General features: G+C 39.4%; 1 protein-coding gene across 15 annotated transcripts in view; it reads right to left on the minus strand.

Moving 5' to 3' along the window:
- Positions 1–20,089, minus strand: part of TANC1 (tetratricopeptide repeat, ankyrin repeat and coiled-coil containing 1) — a 344,685-nt gene that overhangs the window by 63,340 nt on the left and 261,256 nt on the right. For 13 of the 15 annotated variants that reach the window (XM_060177864.1, XM_060177859.1, XM_060177863.1 and 10 more), the window contains 8 exons: positions 18,903–19,025; positions 17,793–18,074; positions 16,571–16,722; positions 11,369–11,600; positions 9,473–9,639; positions 7,934–8,541; positions 3,425–3,533; positions 2,683–2,805 (listed from right to left, as the gene is read on the minus strand). In XM_060177864.1, coding sequence (XP_060033847.1) covers positions 2,683–2,805; positions 3,425–3,533; positions 7,934–8,541; positions 9,473–9,639; positions 11,369–11,600; positions 16,571–16,722; positions 17,793–18,074; positions 18,903–19,025 — 1,796 coding nt within the window. The remainder of the gene's footprint in view (positions 1–2,682; positions 2,806–3,424; positions 3,534–7,933; positions 8,542–9,472; positions 9,640–11,368; positions 11,601–16,570; positions 16,723–17,792; positions 18,075–18,902; positions 19,026–20,089) is intronic. The other 2 variants (XM_060177861.1, XM_060177868.1) reach the window with 1 other exon arrangement.

Raw genomic sequence — 20,089 nt, forward strand, 5'->3', positions numbered from 1 at the left:
AGAAATCATGTTAAGTGAAATAAGTCAGAAACAGAAGGATGAATATGGGATGATCTCACTCACAGGCAGAAGCTGAAAATCAAGATCAGAAGAGAAAATACTAAACAGAACCTGGGCTGGAGTTGGTGTGTTGCAGCAATGGAAAAAAGACTCTGGGGGCGGGGGTGGAGAGTACAGGTCCTGGAACATGATGGTAGAGGACCTAGTGGGGGTTGTATTGTTATATGGAAAACTGAGAAATGTTATACATGTACAAACTATTGTATTTACTGTTGACTGTAAAACATTAATCCCTCAATAAAGGAAAAAAAATCACTAGCTAAGAAGTGTTTGGCTGGGCATCATAAAAAGTCAAGCCACCACGACTCACAGCGATTATTAAATAGCTACAGCTTTTAATGACCATGCTTAGCACTTTTAATCCCACTCTGCTCAAAAGACCATCACTGCACTCCTCCTCTTTGTGCTCACGAGTTCATAAAAACAAGCAAGTGCTTGGGGGCTCACCTCCAAGATTCTTATATCAGAGGGTCTACGGTAGAGTCCAGAAATGCCTATTTTAAGATGGTATCCTGGTTTTGGAAGCTGGTAGTCCACAGGCCACACTTTCCAAAATATAAGATCTGGCTTATTGAACGTGAGGAAGCAGAGAGTCTCCATTTGCAGAGACACTCTTTGACAATGTCAGAGAATGTGACCTGGGGGGTGTTCATGAGAGTAGGACAACTGCCTTTGGCCCAGGCAGCTGAGGTGAAGCCCATGCGCTCAAACTTATACACCCGTTTCTTTCCTCTTCTCTCTCTCTTTCTTTCTATTTTATTTATAAAAAGGAAACACTGACAAAACCATAGGATAAGAGGGGTACAACTCCACACCATTCCCACCACCAGAACTCCATATCCCACCCCTCCCCTGATAGTTTTCCTATTCTATTTTTTTAAAAATATATTTTATTTATTCATTTATTTATTTATTTATTAATGAGAGGGATAGGAGGAGAGAGAGAGAAAGAACCAGACATCACTCTGGTACATGTGCTGCCAGGGATTGAACTCATGACCTCATGCTTGAAAGCCCAACACTTTATCCATTGTTTTTTAAAAATATATATTTTATTTATTTATTAATGAGAGGGATAGAAGGAGAGATCTATTCTTTAAACCTCTAAAAGAGAGGCATTCAGATTTATCCAAAAGATATGAAAATACTAATTTGAAAGGACACATGCACTCCTGTGTTCATAGTTGCATTATTCACAGTAGTCAAAAAAAAAAAAAAAAAAAGGAACACACATTTCTAGACATAGGGAAGTTCTCTTCAAGCCCAGAACCCAGATTGTAAATGTGGATGCTAAGGGTGGCTGCGTAGGCAACACTGGAAAGAGAAATGGAAGCCCCCTATGACTGTCCCATCACCATTTCTGGGGCATACAGCTTCTTTCCTATATGGATTTTAGGAACTGGAATAAGGAGAAGGCTGAGTGATCTCTCAGCAGCTAGACTACAAATCTTACAAAGTATGAGTCCCTGGGTTTGATCTCTGGTACCACACGTGAGCACCATAGACAAAGGGAACTCCATGGATGATGGAATTGTACATTAGTGCCTGCCTCTCCGTCTCCTGGCCTCCCTCTTGAAATAGACAGGATAAAAATATTGGGCAGGGGAGGCCATTCAATTATATCATACATGTGTAAGTTTCTCTGATCATTTCCCAACAGCACATAAAAAATAAATAAAAGGAGAAAATGAAGACAGGTGCTGCAAAATTTCTAAGGCTTCCTTTGTACTGTGCTGTATGATCTCAATGGACTACCTCTGTGCCACTGAGGAGGGTGTAATGAAGGACCTTGATATACTTTCCAAGGATAAAAAATGCTTGGAAAATTGCCTTAGTTTCTGCAAGAAGCAGGTATGCTAGGGTTTGGGGCTGTAAGGTTCTTTGTCTATCAGAGTATGTCATGTGGACGAGAAATCTAAACCACAAATATGTATCTGATCTCATTTGACTATATATTCGAAAGATGTAAACTACTAAAATGCAAACTAGTAGTTTCTACACACTTTATAAAAGAACCTTTTTTGTTGCCTTAAAAGTTTAGATTGGATTAAATAAAGAAGGAAAATGTCCCCTAAAAAACTCATTAAAACATTATAATATGTTCTATTATACAGGCCAAAAAATGATGAAACCACTGGTGGGTGGACACTGATACGCTTTCCAAGGTTAGAAATACATGTGCACACAAAACCTTTGGTGACAGCTTTTCTCTGTGTACCCATCACTCTGTGTCACTCATCATTGCTTAATTTCTTATAAAACATGAAGAGACAGCCAAGATTAAAAAAATCCAGGACAGTATAAAAATAATAAATTTCCATGAAATCTCTCTGTCGTTTGGTCTCCTTTCTGAATTGTTTCTTTATCACAACTATGCTGAAACAGTGATCACATATTCACATGGCAGCCATGGCCACCACATTTTGCTGCCTAAACAGAAGCTAATTTTCTAGAGGAGAACTCGATAGTATTCAGGTTTGTGTGATTTACATCAGGGAAAAAGCATATGAGAACTTTTCATGTATTCTGTCCACTATCCACAATAATTATGAAAAACAGAGGTCTGTTGGAGGAACAACTAGGGCTGGAAGCTCTGGCTTCACTGCTAGAGGGACTGCTCACCTTCACATTGGGAGTGTAGAGATTCCTGAGAGACGCAAGGGCAGCAGAAAGTCCCTCAGTGCTGTACCCAATCCAAAGGGCTTGGAGATGGCTTGAAGAGATTCCTGTCTTCTTACTGAGGCCCTACAAACAATCAGAGATAAATTGGCCACCTGAAATGTCAGACTGAAAGTTCCAGCAAGTGCAGACGCCAGTTAGCACATGATAGAAGCTGTGGGGCTCACAAAGAAAGCCTGAGCCTTGAGGCTCATCTTCTTTCAAGCCACCAGGCAAGGAGTTAACCTAGAGTTGCTATATGAATTGTACAACTAGGGAAAGAGGGGGAAGATGATGAGACAGTTTCATTTTAGAGAAGTTCTCTAGTTAAATTAAGGGAGAAATGATAGAACATCACTATTCTGTAACCTGGAAAAAGCACATTAATTATTGGTCCAGTGGTGACTAAGAGAAGCAAGCACAGACACTGCTTCCATAGAAGAAACCACAGATAATTATATAAAGTTTAGATCTTAAGTATAGCTAAAAACCAACTATGACATTCAGTTCTCCCCTCCAAAAAATTAAATATGAGCCTGATTAAGTCTTTTGATATGAATATCAAATAATAGAAAAGCCAGAGGATAGAGAAATATGTTAAACTAAACTAAGGGTAGAAGACAGGCTGATAAAGCTGGCAAAATTTCCTATACCAGAAACTCAATATGATAATGACAATATCCCCTCTTCAGTGTACATGTCTCACCTTGAAAATGTGTGCCTTCAGGATGTGATGGCCAAGTTCCATGGTCTGTTGACGATTCAGTTTTCCCTCCTGCCGAGAAAACATGAATGCCAAGAGAGCGTGTCCATTCCTAGGAAGAAACACACAAAGGCTTAGAACAAACTACTTCATCCCACTGCACAGAACAGTAGGCCCTCAGGTATGAAGGTTACCATGGGGACCCTTAACAGCTCAATATCCACTTCAACATACAAAATGGGCAAAAAGTTGCTTTTTAAAAAAAAATGGTGAATGTTAGATTCTGCAAGACATTTTAAGGGTTTTCTCTGAATTCTTCTTTTTCTGTATAGTGATCTAGAAAGAGCTACCCCAGGACAGAGCAGGACTGTATCTTTGGAATCACCCACTCTACTCATCATTCATCACTCTTTACTTTATTCGTCAAATCTCTTTCTGCCACAAAAGCAAAAACTCATGAGTCTAAGAAGTTTGTCTAAGTTAAAACTATATTCACAATTCCTAGTGAATGCCCAACACTTAGTAAAGACTCAAATATGTATTTCCTGAATGTATGAGTATATGTACAGATAGAGAACTGGACCTAGCATTCTAGCCACTGCTCAGTATAATCATCACTGTGAATAGATCCAGATAAAAAAAAAAAAAAAAAAAAAAAAACAGGTCCTTCTATGGGAAAGAAAGTGAAACTAGGGCACTCATGTCAATAACACATGATCAGTAGTTGCCTAGAATTTAGACTTGGATGAAATACAGATCTTTGTGGAGAGGAGAAAACGAAGATATATGAGTAAGTTTGCTGATTTGGGCACCTAATAGATATTCAACTCCTCCCTCCCTCCCCCCACTCCCCATGAAACCCTTTTCCCCCCTATGTATGTAGGACTCATTATTTGCCTTTGAGTTAATTTTATGACTTAGGTCTGTTTACTTTAACAAAACTGACTTCTGCATAATAATTATCATTTCTACCAAAGTGACAACTTTGAGATGCTTGCTGTTTCGTTGTGGGGAAAGGAGGTAATTATGTAGAAAATGATAAACATTATTTAACAACTTTTCCCCCTAGTGGTGCAGAGAATTGAACCTGGAACTTTGGAGCCTCAGGCATGAGAGTCTCTTTGCATAACCGTTATGCTGTCTACCCCTGCACAACATTATTCTCCTAAATGTGTTTTCCAGTAGGTGCTAATCTAGATGTTTAAATTATTTTGCTCATATGTATCCAGACACATGTATGTTTCTCAGGTAGGATATAAATCATGTAAGAGATCAGAAAATCAAGGGAGGTGGTGACTAGAAGATTGGTTTTTACATTACAATGGCAGGAATAACTTCTTTTTTCTGTGGGGGTGTCAGGGGAAGGTATTCAACCTGGAGTTTCACACATGTGAAACATGTGCTCCATAACTACACCCCCAGTTCCCTCGAATACCAAGATTTTTTTTTTCACTTTTACTTTATTTTTTCAATGGTTTATTTTATTTCCTTTCTCAAAATATTTTTATTAGTTATTTAATAATTATTGACAATATTGTGGTATAAGAGGGGTATGATGTACGGAAATACAATTCCCACCACCAGAGCTCCAGCCTCAATCCCCTGTAAGCCAGAGCTGAGCAATACTCTGGTAGAAATAAATATGTAAATAAATAATATCTCCTCCCCTCCATTGGAAGTTTCCCTATTCTTTATCCCTTTGGGAGTATGGACCAAAGATCTTTATGGGGTGCAGAAGGTGAGAGGACAGGCTTCTGTAATTTTTTCTCTGCTGGACATGGATGTTGATAGGCTGATCCATAACCCATCCAAACCCCCCAGCCTGTTACTATATTTCCCTAGTGGCATAGGGCTCTGGGAAAGTGGAGTTCCAGGACACACTGGTGAGGAAGACCAAAATTTTAAGACCATGTTTCCACTAACTTTTGTGCAGAACATCTTTTAATGGTCCAGAGCTCCCCGACAAGAACACATTCCATGCTCCCTTACACACTCCATCTGCCAAACTTCAAGGTTGTATGTGTGTGTGTGTGTGTGTGTGTGTGTGTGTTTTCATATGCCTTTCCACTTTTCCTGCTCTTTTGTTCACATGGAAACCACTCTTTACCACCACACTGTGCTCCATATTCTCTACCCATGGCAGGTCCTAGGCTTTATCCCAGTCTGGCTCTCCAGACAAACCACTCACAACTACGGGCTAAGACATCCTCAGTTGCTCAAGTTCTGAGGTGTCGTTAATTATGTTCACCACAAAGACACATTTAACTAAGCAGCATTGTAGATTCTTACAAAAGTTAATATTTATTTACTTACATATTTATTTGTACCAGAGTATTGCTCAGCTCTTGACTTACGGTGGTACAGGGGATTGAAGCTGGGACTTTGGAGGCTCAGGCATGAGAGTCTCTTTGCGTAACTATTATATCTCACAGCCTCTTTGAATAACTATTATCATATCTCCCCCACCCTAGCACTGACTCATAAGGGGTGATGACCACACACACTTTGGCGATCAGGCCAAGGGTTTCCATTACTGTCAGCTAAGCACATGGCTTCCCATCTGTCTGAGGAGACAGCTCACTTCAGAGATGCTGGATACCCATGCTCCTCTGTATCTCATTACCTTTTGCTTCTGTCTTCTCTCCTAGTCTTGGGATCATGTGCTCACCCGTAAGTCTATCTGCATACATGAGCCCATTCATTATCCAAGGCTTTGCAGTATGCCAGATGCAGATACTTAACTAAATTATTTATCTGTACAACCATGTGATTAAATATTTTATTTCCACTTTGTTTTCATGACAAAACAGAGGCCTGGGCAGATTCAGTGATTTGCCCAAGATCAAATGGCTGATAAATGAGAAGATATTTGAACTAGGTTCTCCCCAATATAAGAGTCCAATTCTCTTCTTATTCAGTATAACATGAACTTCCAATAATCTATCCATGCATACCTTTACATCCACCCATAATTAGCATTAATCTTAGTGTTAAGGAATAGGTAACAATGGAAGGTCCCTAACCTTCTCTGGATAATTATGAAAATCACATCCTGGTCCACCCCTTCTACAAATCTTCTCTGGAATCTTCCATTTCCTGATACAAGTTATAAATATGTTATAAATACAGCATCTGAGATCTGACCCTTAGTCCTCTAGACCCTGAATCATAGTCTATCAGTCACAAATTCAAGACAAGGAAGTCAGTATAATCACTGTGCTCTCTACTAGATTTGTAGACACATTTGATTTACTGAGATAAGACACCTCATGTTCAAGGCCTAACAGCAAAATAGTGTGCTGGAGGCTCAGGAAAGGACACCTCCCAGATGAAGAACCTGAGTTGTGAACAACTTCTAGAGAATCCCTCTGCTTTCATTACATTTTTCCACTATAAGGGATAGAGGAGGGGTGCCTAGAAAAGAATGGACAGTAAAGAAATATCACCCAGGCATTGCTCTGTGTACCACCCAGAATTCACTTTTATCTAAATGTTCCCAATACCAGCAATTAGAGGCAGGAAGATTTTGTTTCCACTGCCCCTCCTGAATTATTCATTCAGTGTCACTTTTCCATTAAAAAAAATGAGTTGTGTTTGAAATCCTTGGACAGAATATTCACCACAGAAGAGATCCAAAAGGCCAAGAAACATGAAAAAATGCTCCAAGTCTCTGATTGTCAGAGAAATGCAAATAAAGACAACAATGACATATCACTTCACTCCTGTGAGAATGTCATACATCAGAAAAGGTAACAGCAGCAAATGCTGGAGAGGGTGTGGGGTCAAAGGAACCCTCCTGCACTGCTGGTGGGAATGTAAATTGGTCCAGCCTCTGTGGAGAACAGTCTGGAGAACTCTCCAAAGGCTAGAAATGGACCTACCCTATGACCCTACAATTCCTCTCCTGGGGATATATCCTAAGGAACTCAACACATCCATCCAAAAAGATCTGTGTACACATATGTTCTTGGCAGCACAATTTGTAATAGCCAAAACCTGGAAGCAACCCAGGTGTCCAACAACAGATGAGTGGTTGAGCAAGTTGTGGTATATATATATACAACGGAATTTTTTACAGCTGTAAAAAATGGTGACTTCACCGTTTTCAGCCAATCTTGGATGGACCTTGAAAAAATTATGTTGAGTGAAATAAGTCAGAAACAGAAGGATGAATATGGGATGATCTCACTCTCAGGCAGAAGTTGAAAAACAAGATCAGAAAACATAAGTAGAACCTGAAATGGAACTGGCATATTGCACCAAAGTAAAAGACTCTGGGGTGGGTGGGTGGGGAGAATACAGGTCCATGAAGGATGATAAATGACATAGTGGGGGTTGTATTGTTAAATGGGAAACTGGGGAATGTTATGCATGTACAAACTATTGTATTTACTGTTGAATGTAAAACATTAATTCCCCAATAAAGAAATAAATTTAAAAAAAAAAGAAATCCTTTCCCTAAGTGCACCTTCAGCTCCCTGCAAGGTGCTGACATAAAATGGCCAGTTGTACCTGGGTTCACACAGGAAGGCTGTATTTTCACCGTCTGCTCTCCAAACAAGCCACTCCCTGAAGGACGGGTGACAGAACATGCGGGTTTTGTCTCGCCTCTTAATAAGGAAGCAGGAGAGGGCTTCCATTCTTTGCTGAAAGTCATCCCATCCTTGCTCCCCTTGTATGTGGCCTGCATTAATAGCCTGGAAGATCTGTTCATCTGTCATAGGGTGTAGTGATGCCAGAGTCACGTTTAAAATCGGAAGTGCTCTCTCAAAGGCAGACTGGGTCATAAACTTCAAGTTGCACTGCAGCAGGTATAATTCAGACAGAGATACAGGTACCACCTTATAGCTAGCACTTTTGATGACTAGGTGTCCCTTCTGGAAGAGGTCCAGAGTGAGTTTGAGGTAGAGGTAGGAGCCAAGGCTGCGCAACACTAGGTGGCTGCTCACTTTGGTGATGAGGGAGGCATCAGCCTTGCCATTCAGGGAGATATTGCTGAGAATGTTCTGGCTGCTGCACACCCTGTGCTGTACATAGGCATGTAAGTCACTGTGAATGTCCTTGTTTTCTGGAAATTCATCTAAGGAAAGCCTGACAAATGGCAGCATGCTTACAATTTCCTGTGGGGGAAAATACACACAATTATTCCATGGAGCTGCTCAACCCTTCCCCCCCCGCCCCCCCACCTCCTTTCATGAGCATTTCAAACCAGATTCAATAGTTTCCTTTTAAGGGGGATTTTCATAGATTACAGGGACTCATTGTTTTGCATTAAAACATGTAATAGGATAAACTGAAGATAAAAAGCTTATGTGAAAAGAAATCCTGATAGAGATCGAATCAGTAAAGGCTTTTCCTGAGTACCTCATCCTAAGACTCAGGTCCAAGTGAGATAAAAGAACTCCAAGAAGACAATGGTGGCCTGGGATAGTGAGACCTTGCAGGGGACCTGAAACCCATAATCCTTACATTGTACAACTGGTTATATAACAAAAACAAACAAAACCCAACTCTACACATCTTAGCCAGGCACGAGATAAGAGGGCTGTCTGGTTGTGCATTAGATATTGGGGCTCTAACTGAACCAGGAAATCTGAAGCCACCCCCTAGCTGCTCCAGGGAATGATTACATATTCACAAAGATGTTCTCCCTTCACTATAGCTAACTACCTTTTTTTTTTAAATAGCTTTTTCTTCACAGTTAACTTTTCAACTGAAGTGTTCTATGTGGAGGTGCACAAATCATAACTGCACAGTGTCATTAATTTTCACAAAGTGCAAAATACCAGTATAACCAGAAGCTAGAAACAGAACACCACCAGTTCCCCAAAGTCCTGGCCATTCTTGTCTTTCCTTATCACAAATGATCCTTTTTCACATCTAGGGTGTAAGAAAAGTCAGTTTTGCCCCTTTGGGGACTCTGTGGACCAATATTTCAAAGTCCTAATACAGTGTTCATTTCAGCACAGTTAAGTGATTTATAACAGATAATATTCATCACTGTAAACTTTAAGTGTGGGGAATTAAAAAAAGACTTTCAAATTCCCTTACCTGAAAATTTGATCTTATAGTCACAATCAACTTTAGCCATGCAGGAAATTGAGAGATAATTTTGGCAATGAATGAAGACAGTGTGTCTCCATAATCAGGTTTATGAAACTCAGCTTCATTTAAACCATCTATCAGAATAATGTATTCTTCTTCAGGAATTTTCTGCTCTAAAGGGTAAAATTTAAACAATAAAGGAATTAGACATCTCTGTAAGATGGCACCCCCCCCCAGTATATTTTAATACACAGCTTAAAGTGTTAGTGAAAGCTAGAAGGATTTACATATGGCAGAAGAAACAGTTTTCACAGAAGCATATTTTCTATTAAATTTATAATAAAAATGAAAGCACAGAGCCAAAAGAAAACCAATTCTCACAGAATAATTTTCAGAAACGTATTATATTACACACATTAGCAGGATCTCACCCATGTATATGGTACAGTTAGCTCTTCATAAATTCCTGCCAGTGGGTGAAGATAACACAGACAAGAAATCTGGAAAAGACTTCAGGTCTCTTCTCCAGAACTCCCCGAGTCCACTCCATGGAAACACACCTATCTCTCCACCCTTCTCCAAGATAGTGAGTCATTTAGCCCAGGTCAAAGCCTTGGTGCTAAGAGTCCATGTTACAGACTCATTCCTATAAAATGAATCGAATTTTCTATTTAATAATGCCAACTTTCTGGCCATGAAACTGAGTGATGATATACTTATTTCAACCATCTTTTTACTACCTTTTAACAGAAGGGCCATGCGGAATGGTAAACTAGTTGGAAAGGTGAGAAGAAAGAGAAGGACAGAAAAATAAAGGACCCATAATATCACTTGTAGAACCTCAAGGTGGTGGTGGTGAAATCAAAAGGACACATATAAAAACAGTTTGTGTTTTTTTTTTTTAACTAGTTATCATTTTTAAACACTTTATTTATTTATTTGCTTTCCCCCCCCTTTTAAATTGTTGTAGTTATTATTGTTGTTGTTACTGACTTCCTCATTGCTGGATAGGACAGAAAGAAATCGAGAGAGGAGGAGAAGACAGGGGGACAGAAAGATAGATACCTGCAGACCTGCTTCACTGTCTGTGAAGCTACTACACTGTCTGGGGAGACGGGGGCTTGAACCAGGATCCTTACGGTGGTCCTTGAGTTTTATGCCAAGTGTGGTTAATCCGCTGCACTACCACCAGACCCTCACAGTTTTAGTTTTAACTCAACTGAGCAAAAGACCTGAGAAAACAAGTTGGCAAATTTCCTAAATAACCCAAGAACTTACTTCCCTGCTAAGTGAATGTGTAAAATATACAGGCAACAGTTTTGAAGGCATAAGTCAGCTAAAGAATGTACAAGGTACAAATTAGCTACTTTGGCCATGTTCAACTTTAGAGTTCTAAATTCTTTTTTTTTTTTTAAGATAGAAGGAGGGGGTGGGGAGGGAAGGAGGGAGGGAGGGAGGGAGAGAGAGGTGGGGGAGAGAGAAAGAGAACATTGAACTGAAGCTTCCTACAAGGTAGTGGGGGGTGGGCTCAAACTTGGGTTGTGTACATAGTAAAGTAGCACCCTATCCAAGTAAGTCATTTCATTAGGCCTGGAGTTAGTTTTTATTAGAGATGTTTCATTTAAAAGTTCACTTAAGAGGGTGGTGGGGGTTACAAGAGATGGTACTGAGGAAGGGTACACACCATATGTACACTGATGGTTCCACATCCTTTCCCTAACGCCTCATTTTTTTCAAATATTGTAATTATTCTAATATTTTGTAAAACATAGATCCTTAGTTGATGTGTGGATGACTCCTCCTCATTCTTAACTCAAGACCATTCTGAGTCCCGTTCCTAAGAGGACATCAAGGGGACTCCAAACTATTAGTGTCAGTGGTGGGTTAAATGTTTAGAAGTACCATTTCTCAGGCTTGTGAGTGGTTCCAGAACACCCCTCTTGAAGGCAGCAACCGGATCTTGCACACAGGACCTGAGGCTCAGCATGCTTTGTAACTGAGGCTCCTTTATCAATAGGTCTCTGTAGGCAACCAGCTGATGGGATCGGCAGAGCAGAGCTGCAATGCTGTGTACAAATTCAGGCACCAGGCAGGTGTAGGTATTATCAGCTTGGCAGTAATGGTAAGCCACAACCTACGGAAAATAGAGTGGTCAGTACCCTCACCCTCTATACAAATTCTCTGCATGCCCTCAAAAAGGAGCAGAGATAACAAGGCATGCTATGGCTATACCCCAAGACTAATCCATTATTTAGTTTATTGAATCGTTTATTTTTTTACATGGTTTACCAAGTTTCAAGCAGTCTTTTAATTACAGCTACAGATTCATCTCGATTATTTAGATAAGCACAAGTTATTCTGCATTAAATATAAACTAGTAGAAGTCTTTCATAAAACCTAAAGCCAACTCTGGATGAAAGCAACTCCAGGAAAACCCAATGCTCTTGGTATCTGTAAGTGCCATCTTCATTACCTGTCTATTTTCATAACTCTCTTTGGGAAAGAATTTACTACTGCCCCAAAGTAGATATTAAAGTCGGCTATGAAGACCAGACTATAAAGTCACAGCAGCTTCTTCACACTAGCAGGAGGGTCTGATGGCCTGATCCAAACCCTCAGCATCATACCCACACACACTTCAAGTGACACTGCAGAAACTCACTAAGAATGTTGTTAAGGGGATCAGAAATTATAAATTACTAATATTTTGCTGATGGTGAGAAGGAACATATGGGAGAGGTTCCTGCCCAGGCACTGAGAGGATGAAGGTCTCTTTTTGTTGAGGCAGGTTTGACACAGCAGCAAGTGATCAGTCAGAGGGACCACAATGATAGAAACACATTGTCTTGGGAATGAGAGATATGCTCAAATAAATGTAAGAGAAAGAAAAAACATTTCCACATGAGGATGAAAGGAGGGATGTAGGTATAAGGTCAAAGAAGTAAAAACAAAAACAAACAAACAAAAAACCCCAAACAAAAGATCAAAAGACCTTTGTGTGAAGATGTTTTCATTAGTCTGATCCTCTGCTGTTCCAGTTGGTCTTACCTGCTAGCATGATGCCAACCAGACTCACCTGGACAGACAACCCCACCAATGTGTCCTGGAGCTCTGATTCCCTAGAACCTCGCCCCAGTAGGGAAAGAGAGAGGTAGGCTAGGAGTATGGATCGAACTGTCAACACCCATATCCAGCAAGGAAGCAATTACAGAAGCCAGACCTTCAACCTTCAGCATCCCACAATGACCCTGGGTCCATACTCCCAGAGGGTAGTACCAGGGGAGGGGATGGGCTACGGAGTTCTGGTGACAGGAATTGTGTGGAATTGAACCCCTTTTATCCTATGGTTTTGTCAGTGTTTCCTTTTTATAAATTAAAAAAACAAAAACAAAAACAGTGGCTTTGGCTCTCAGCTGAGGGCAGTAGACACACAGGTTGTCATGCCACGGGACCACAGACAGACAATGAAAGATCTGGGATAAGATTCTACAGCTGCAGATTCTAGCAGGAGTAGATATGGTGAATTTGAAACGATCATGTGACTTATGTTTTAGATTAATTTTATCATTAACACTCAGAAAAGATGACTGCTCTTCTATTATCACCTAGACAGAGATTAGCAGCAACAAACATGTGGACCCATGAAGCAGGACAACCAACCAGTGATCTATCCAGTCTACCTAGAACAGTATTTGACTAATGAGGTCTGGCAATCCAGCAGTCAACTATGAAGTCTATCTAGAGTCACAACAGAGGGTATTATGATGAGTAATAAGTTACAGAAAGACAAATACCAGATGGCTTCATTTATGTGTGTTATATAGGAAACAAACAAATTTAGTAAACTATTGGCATGTAGGAAATGCGTCACGACTTTACTGAGGCAAAAATGTGTCATGACTTTACTGATAACTCAATAAATAAAACAAAAATAAATTTAGACTAAATTACTGGTTAATAGGAGGGTAAGGAAAAGGCAGAGGACAACTTTATGGCCAATTTATGGCCAATTCAAATTTTAGTGGTAAACTTAATGCAGTACATGCAGATGCTGACTATAAGAATGCATACCTGAAGCTTCTATAATGTTAAAAAAGTAATGATATTTCTATAAGAAGTATTTCTTTAAGAAAGTGAATTCATCTTTTTAAATAGGATGCAAGAATAAGCAGTCTTAATTGTAATGCCTTTGTTCAGGTTGTGTGTCCAATTGTGTGTATATGAGTACCAAGGCTCTAGTGTAACATAAAATTTTTATTGTAGTTCACAAAGCTATTTTAAAAAAATGTCACTTTAGCAGCAGTGGTTTAATGTCTGTACCATATCTCTCATCTCAGATTGCCTGTTCAAGACCAAAGAACTACTCTCAACCACTGAGACTAACCCTAAAGGCAAGGAGCAAGAATCTGCTAGAGAAGGGTTCAGAATCCCTTTGTCAACTTTGTCACCTGAGGGTTTCCTCACTAAATACCTGTCATTGCTGCTCACCTCTGTGGTACCTCAACCCATTGTTGCTCAGGGAAACTCAAATAACAGGAGAGCAAGGTGACTACTTTAATGCAGAAGAGTGGCTTAGTGAACCTCTGATGGCTGTTGAATAGAAGTTCAAAAGGACTTTGATGACTGATTTTGGGAAGGGAAAGTCAGCAAAGTCTCTTTTCCAACATTGTAAGAAACTTCCGGTAGAAGGAAACAGGAACCAACAGAGTACAGGCAGAAGAGAACCAGTCAAGTTGAAGACTCAGCTTCCTCCTGGGTCACCAAATGGAGGAGAGCACATGCTTGTATACATAGACCTGTGGCAAGTGCAATTTCTGCTACTGCTTTGAGGCTTTTTCTTTTCTTTGATAGAGACAGAAAAGGAGAGAGTGAAAGAAACCATAGCACTGAAGCTTCCTTCAATGAAGTGGAGGCCATGCTTAAACCTGCCAAATCAGCATAGTATCCAAGTGAGTTATTGTGATGGCCTGAGGTATATACAATTTATTTATTTTGGATAGAGACAGAAAAAAAATTGAGAGGGGAGGAGGAGATAGAGAAGGAGAGAGACACCTGCAACTCTACTTCATCGCACCTGAAGCTTTCCCACTGCAGGTGGGGACCAGGGAGAGCTTAAATCTTGTGCAGTGTATGGTATGCAACTTAAAGGTGCACCACTGCCTGGCCCTGTCTGAGGAACTCCTTAAATCTAGTGCTCAAGAGAAATCAAAGTCCACTGTTAAGTTTTCTTCAAGTTTGGGAGCTATTCTCTGCCCTAATTCAGCTTTCCAGCTCTATTTTTCACTCTGACTACATCTTCTCAGACAATATTTTTAATCTACCTCCTTGTTAACTATCAAGCTCAAGCAAAAAAGTCATGGGTCCTAAGAACATAACTAAAACAGACTTCCTAGCTTTTATCTATCCTAAAATCCCAATTCTCACCTGCTTTGTTTCTACTTTCTGGTTTCTTTTTTTTATTAATTTTTAAAAAATATTTATTTTATTTATTTATTCCCTTTTGTTGCCCTTGTTGTTTTATTGTTGTAGTTATTATTGTTGTTGTCATTGTTGGATAGGACAGAGAAATGGAGAGAAGAGGGGAAGACAGAGAGGAGGAGAGAAAGATAGGCACCTGCAGACCTGCTTCACCGCCTGTGAAGTGACTCCCCTGCAGGTATGGAGCCGGGGTTCGAACCGGGATCCTTATGCCGGTCCTTGTGCTTTGCGCCATCTGCGCTTAACCCGCTGCGCTACAGCCCGACTTCCTCTGGTTTCTTTTTATTAAACATTTTGTCCTGCCTAATATCTTACTGCCTTTCAGCCACCAAGTTGCAGATGCTAGCTTGATTCCATCTCGAACTCCCTGGGCAGAAGACCTCACCAATATGCCCAGAAATCTCACCTCTCCAGAGTTCTACTTCACTAGGGAAAGAGAAGAAAAAGGCTAGGGGCATAAATTGACCTGCCAATGTCCATGCCCAGCAGAGAAGAAATTAAAGAAGCCAGAACTCCCACCTTTTGCATCCCATAAAGAGTTCCATACTTCCAGAGGTGGAGAAATGTTAGGGGAATATGACTAGAGGGCTCTGAAACCTAATCCTACCAGGACCCAGAGAGAGAGAGGAGGAAAAAAGGAAAGACATTCAGAAGTAGTAATAGGTGTAGGTATGACTTAGAAAGGAAGAGAAGGTAGGGCCAGAAAAAAATGGGCAGGGAGTTGGGCTGCAGTGCAGTGAGTTAAGTGCAGGTGGTACAAAGCACAAGGACCAGCGTAAGGATCCCGGTTCAAGTCCCTGGCTCCCCACCTGCAGGGGAGTCACTTCACAAGCCGTGAAGCAGGTCTATCTTTCTCTTCCCCTCTGTCTTCCCCTTCTCTCTCCATTTCTCTCTGTCCTACCCAACAATGATAACAATAATAACTAGAACAGTAAAACAACAAGGGTAACAAAAGGGAATAAATAAATATTAAAAAAAGAAAAATAGGAATAATAGTCAACCGCAATCTGTGACCTTGGGAGAACTACTGCAATTCCCAGTGGAGGGGGGGGGGGGGATACAACACAGAACTCTGGGAATGGTGTGGATTTGTACCCTAGTTATCTTGTAATTTTGTAAATCAATATTAAATCACTAATAAAAATGTGGATCAAAGAAAAAAAAGAAAATCCAATTAGTGTTCTAATATACTTCTTCTCATTTATATGGTTCTTTCATAATATATTTTTAAGTTTATTATGTTTATTTATTTTTTAGATAGAGACAACCAGAAATCAAGAGGGAAGGGGGTGACAGAGAGAAACAGAGAGACACCTGCAACACTGTTTCACCACTTATAAAGCTTTCCCCATGCAGGTGGGGACCAGGGGCTAGAACTTGGGTCCTTGCTCATTGTAACATGTGTGCTCAACAAGATGCACCATAACCTGGCCCGTCATTCATATGTTTTATAATGGAATAATCTAACACAATTTTATTTAAAAATTTGTACTTTTGCATAAATAATTTTATGTTTTAAGATCTCTATCACAATTAATTTCTCAGAAACTAAATAGCCAAGTCTTTATCCTTCCTTGCTCCACTCTTATCTGTCTCCTGGGATCCCACAGAACAGGAGCAGATTACCTTAGAAGCAAGGTATTTTGCTGCATCTTCTCTTGGCCTCTGGTTTTCAGAAGTATCAGACCCAGGAAGTATTTTAACCACATTGGTGCCACTTGCAGAAGAATTTGGTGAAAGCAATGGAGTGAAAGAAAGATCTTGGGAAGAGTCTGAGGCTGCAGAAAAAAAGAGATCAATCATTTTTTTATCATTTACAACATCAGAATAGAGGTATAGAAAGGTAGTGAATATAATTCTTGATTAGGTCTAGAGAGATTTTTAATTGGTAATGAGTAAACATGTATCAAGCACAAAAGCCCAAATAAAAATAAGGCTTCCCTTTTCCCATCCACCCAGTTGCCCTCTCTGTAAAATTGCTATTTCTGGTTTCCTTTATTAAAATTCTTTTTTTAAGCTTGTATGATCTATTTGTGCCTATTCACCAAGTTAGAGACACTTTTTTTTTTCACACATAAAACAAACTTTAAGAAGTATTTGGCTTCTCTATCTCCTTTCTAAACTAGTCTCTATATTCTGGATAATCTAGTTTAGAAAGTCAAAGACTGTGGGAAAAGGAAACAGAAGAATTCTGAACCAGCCTCTTTCTAGCTTGTCTGGCTAGGAGCCTAACCACGTATTTCAGGATCAAAAACTCATTAGGGCATTTGATCAGGCTTTGCTGCTCCATGTCTACCCCTATAAATGGAAATAATTGGGAGGATACAGATAAAGCTGGCTTCACTAGAGTTGTAACTAGATAGTCATTGTGATAGAAAGGAAGCAATCACATAGTTCTACAATATTCTTAAAAGTTTTTTAAAAAATATTTTATTTATTTATTCCCTTTTTGTTGCCCTTGTTATTTTATTGTTGTAGTTATTATTGTTGTCTGTCTTCCTTGTTGGATAGGACAGAGAGAAATGGAGAGAGGAGGGGAAGACAGAGAGGGGGAGAGAAAGACAGATACCTGCAGACCTGTTTCACCGCTTGTGAAGCGACTCCCCTGCAAGTGGGAAGCCAGGGGCTCGAACCGGGATCCTGATGCCAGTCCTTGCGCTTTGCGCCATGTGTGCTTAACCCGCTGCGCTACCGCCAGACTCCCAGTTCTACAATATTTTATCACAAACTTGATATAGCAGCTGGGAGTTTGAGGAAAACTAGGAATTATGTTTGTCCAAATAGCAATTTCCTACAACAATCTGATATTAACATAATAAACAAGACAAGGAGTAAACACTGGGCATACCTCTAGGTGATGGACTGGGGCTGTTGGATGCAATCTGTCTCATCCGGCTTCCATGACAGCTAAGTGCCACCAACTTAGAAATGATTGCTGTCTTCCCAAAGCCCACATTTCCAACAACCACTGCTCCTCTGTTTTCTGTCAGTTCTGTATTCCTCAAATTTTCTTCTATCTGGTGAAAGAGCCAATCCCTTCCCACAAATACAGAGTCTGTTGTTATGCTTGGTACTTCAAACAACAGGGGTTTCAACAAAATGTCTTGCGATTTATAGGGAGCAAATCGTGCTTAGGGAAAAAAAAAGATAATTATTTCAGAAGACTCATAATTTTATATGTTAAAAACCTCAATTTATATGTGTATGATATTTGTTATGCTTGTATCGTTCTTAGTGCTAAGAGAAGAACTTCTCATATGATTCTATCAATACTTCTAAGCTAATTTTTCAAATGATATTTGTCTTACAGTGTTAAGAAAAACTTTCAAGTCTTTTCATGCTTCTAAGATATTCTCATGACTCAAGGCAGATGCATAAAAGTTTAGAAAAAGTGATGCAAGGAGTCCGGTGATATATCATTAGCTTATCAGAAACAGTACAAGAAATTACTTTCATTATTGGTAAGTACAATGAAGATAGACTTTCCTTAAACACAGGTTCACAGCTCTTATCTGTGTGTCAGAGTGCACTGCACCTATGGTAAGTCTGCTAACCTTACAATTGCATTACAAATGGATGCAGGAGAGATTCAACACACTCCAAGGAACTTAAAGAATGTTCATTATCTTTGGCAACATCAGTATAGTGATCAATCATATTTATAGTAATTTTGAAACATATAACTCCAAAATTTACTTCTCACTTGAAAATAGCATGCTGCAGAATTAGTTTTCAACTCTTGAAACAGCTGATCATATATTTCAAGGAAGAACTCTCAAACTGTTAAAGGATGACTTCTTTTCTTGCCTTCTAGAACAACTTACTTCCTTCCCTCCTACCAGCAAGCACACTGTTGTTTTTAAAGTTAGTTTAAGCAAAAGTTATCACAGATGCTAAATGTTTACTGATGAAGCCATTCCTATTTATCACCACTGTGCCTACAAGGATAAATAAATACCTTTAACTTCCTGAGTCCTACCTCCAGCTGTATTGTGCCAGGGTAATCTAATTGATGTTCGAAGAGGAGCATTTCTTTGTCCATCTAAGTAACTCAGATCTTCCAATTTGGTCGAGCTTGTTGCTGTAACAGTAAACTTTTGTTTAGTTTCTTTGAGGTTGAGTTTAGTATTATTCTCAAATTACTATAATTTTAACTTACTAAATAACTCTGTTTAAGCTTTCAACAAAATTTACTTAAAGATGATTTTGAATTTGTGCCAGTTTATTTTTCCAGCAGAGTTGTTCATCAAAAATGGTAAAAACAAAATGTTTGTCAGTCTTAAAGCAAAGTTGTATGACTATCCTTGTCTAGAATTCTCCATTATTCCTAGAAGACAGTTTTTATCATATTTTTTATGGGAAAAAAAACCACTAAAAACCAAGGCTCACTCAATAATGCTTCAGTGCTTAATATAAACGTGCAACATGGTGCTAGAGCTTTATCTTTGGCTACAAATAGCCTTCCATTGTTTCTGGAATTTCAACCATGTTAATTTGGTCTATTCTGCATATATAGTCCACAGTGCTCAATATACTTTTACTCTTGGGAGTAAAAGTAGTCAGGTGGACTTTATCAGAAATAAATATTACTATATTACCATACACATTCTCTCTCCATAAATATCCATATATATTTATCCATATCCATATGTATACATATGTTATATTATACTGTATTGTAAATATACACTTGAATTCTGAAACTAAGAAATCATAGTTCCCTCTTAGTAAATCAGTAAGACTCACAGTTCCCATACTAAAAAGTATTAAGGGTCAATTCAAGCATACAAACTGGACTATAAAAATAAACAGTAATGGGAGCCAGCAATAGCGCAGTGGGTTAAGTGCACATGGTGCAAAGCGCAAGGACCCACTTAAGGATCCAGGTTCTAGCCCAGGGGTTAAATCTTTATCCTCATTATACTAAAGGAAGTTTTGGTGCTGTGGTGTCTTTCTGAGCCTCTATCTATATCTAGGCAAAAAAAAAAAAAAAAAAAAAAGAGTAGGTTTGAAGCATTGAAGCCCTAGTAACAACGAAAAAAAAAATATCAACAAAGCTGATAATTTTAGGTGAATCTTAGAAGCATATATACAATGTATCTTTCTAGCTCAAAAAAAAAAAAAGGAATCTCTTCTTATTTACAC

Source organism: Erinaceus europaeus, chromosome 18, assembly GCF_950295315.1.
Source record: "Erinaceus europaeus chromosome 18, mEriEur2.1, whole genome shotgun sequence".
NCBI classification, from domain to species: domain Eukaryota; kingdom Metazoa; phylum Chordata; class Mammalia; order Eulipotyphla; family Erinaceidae; genus Erinaceus; species Erinaceus europaeus.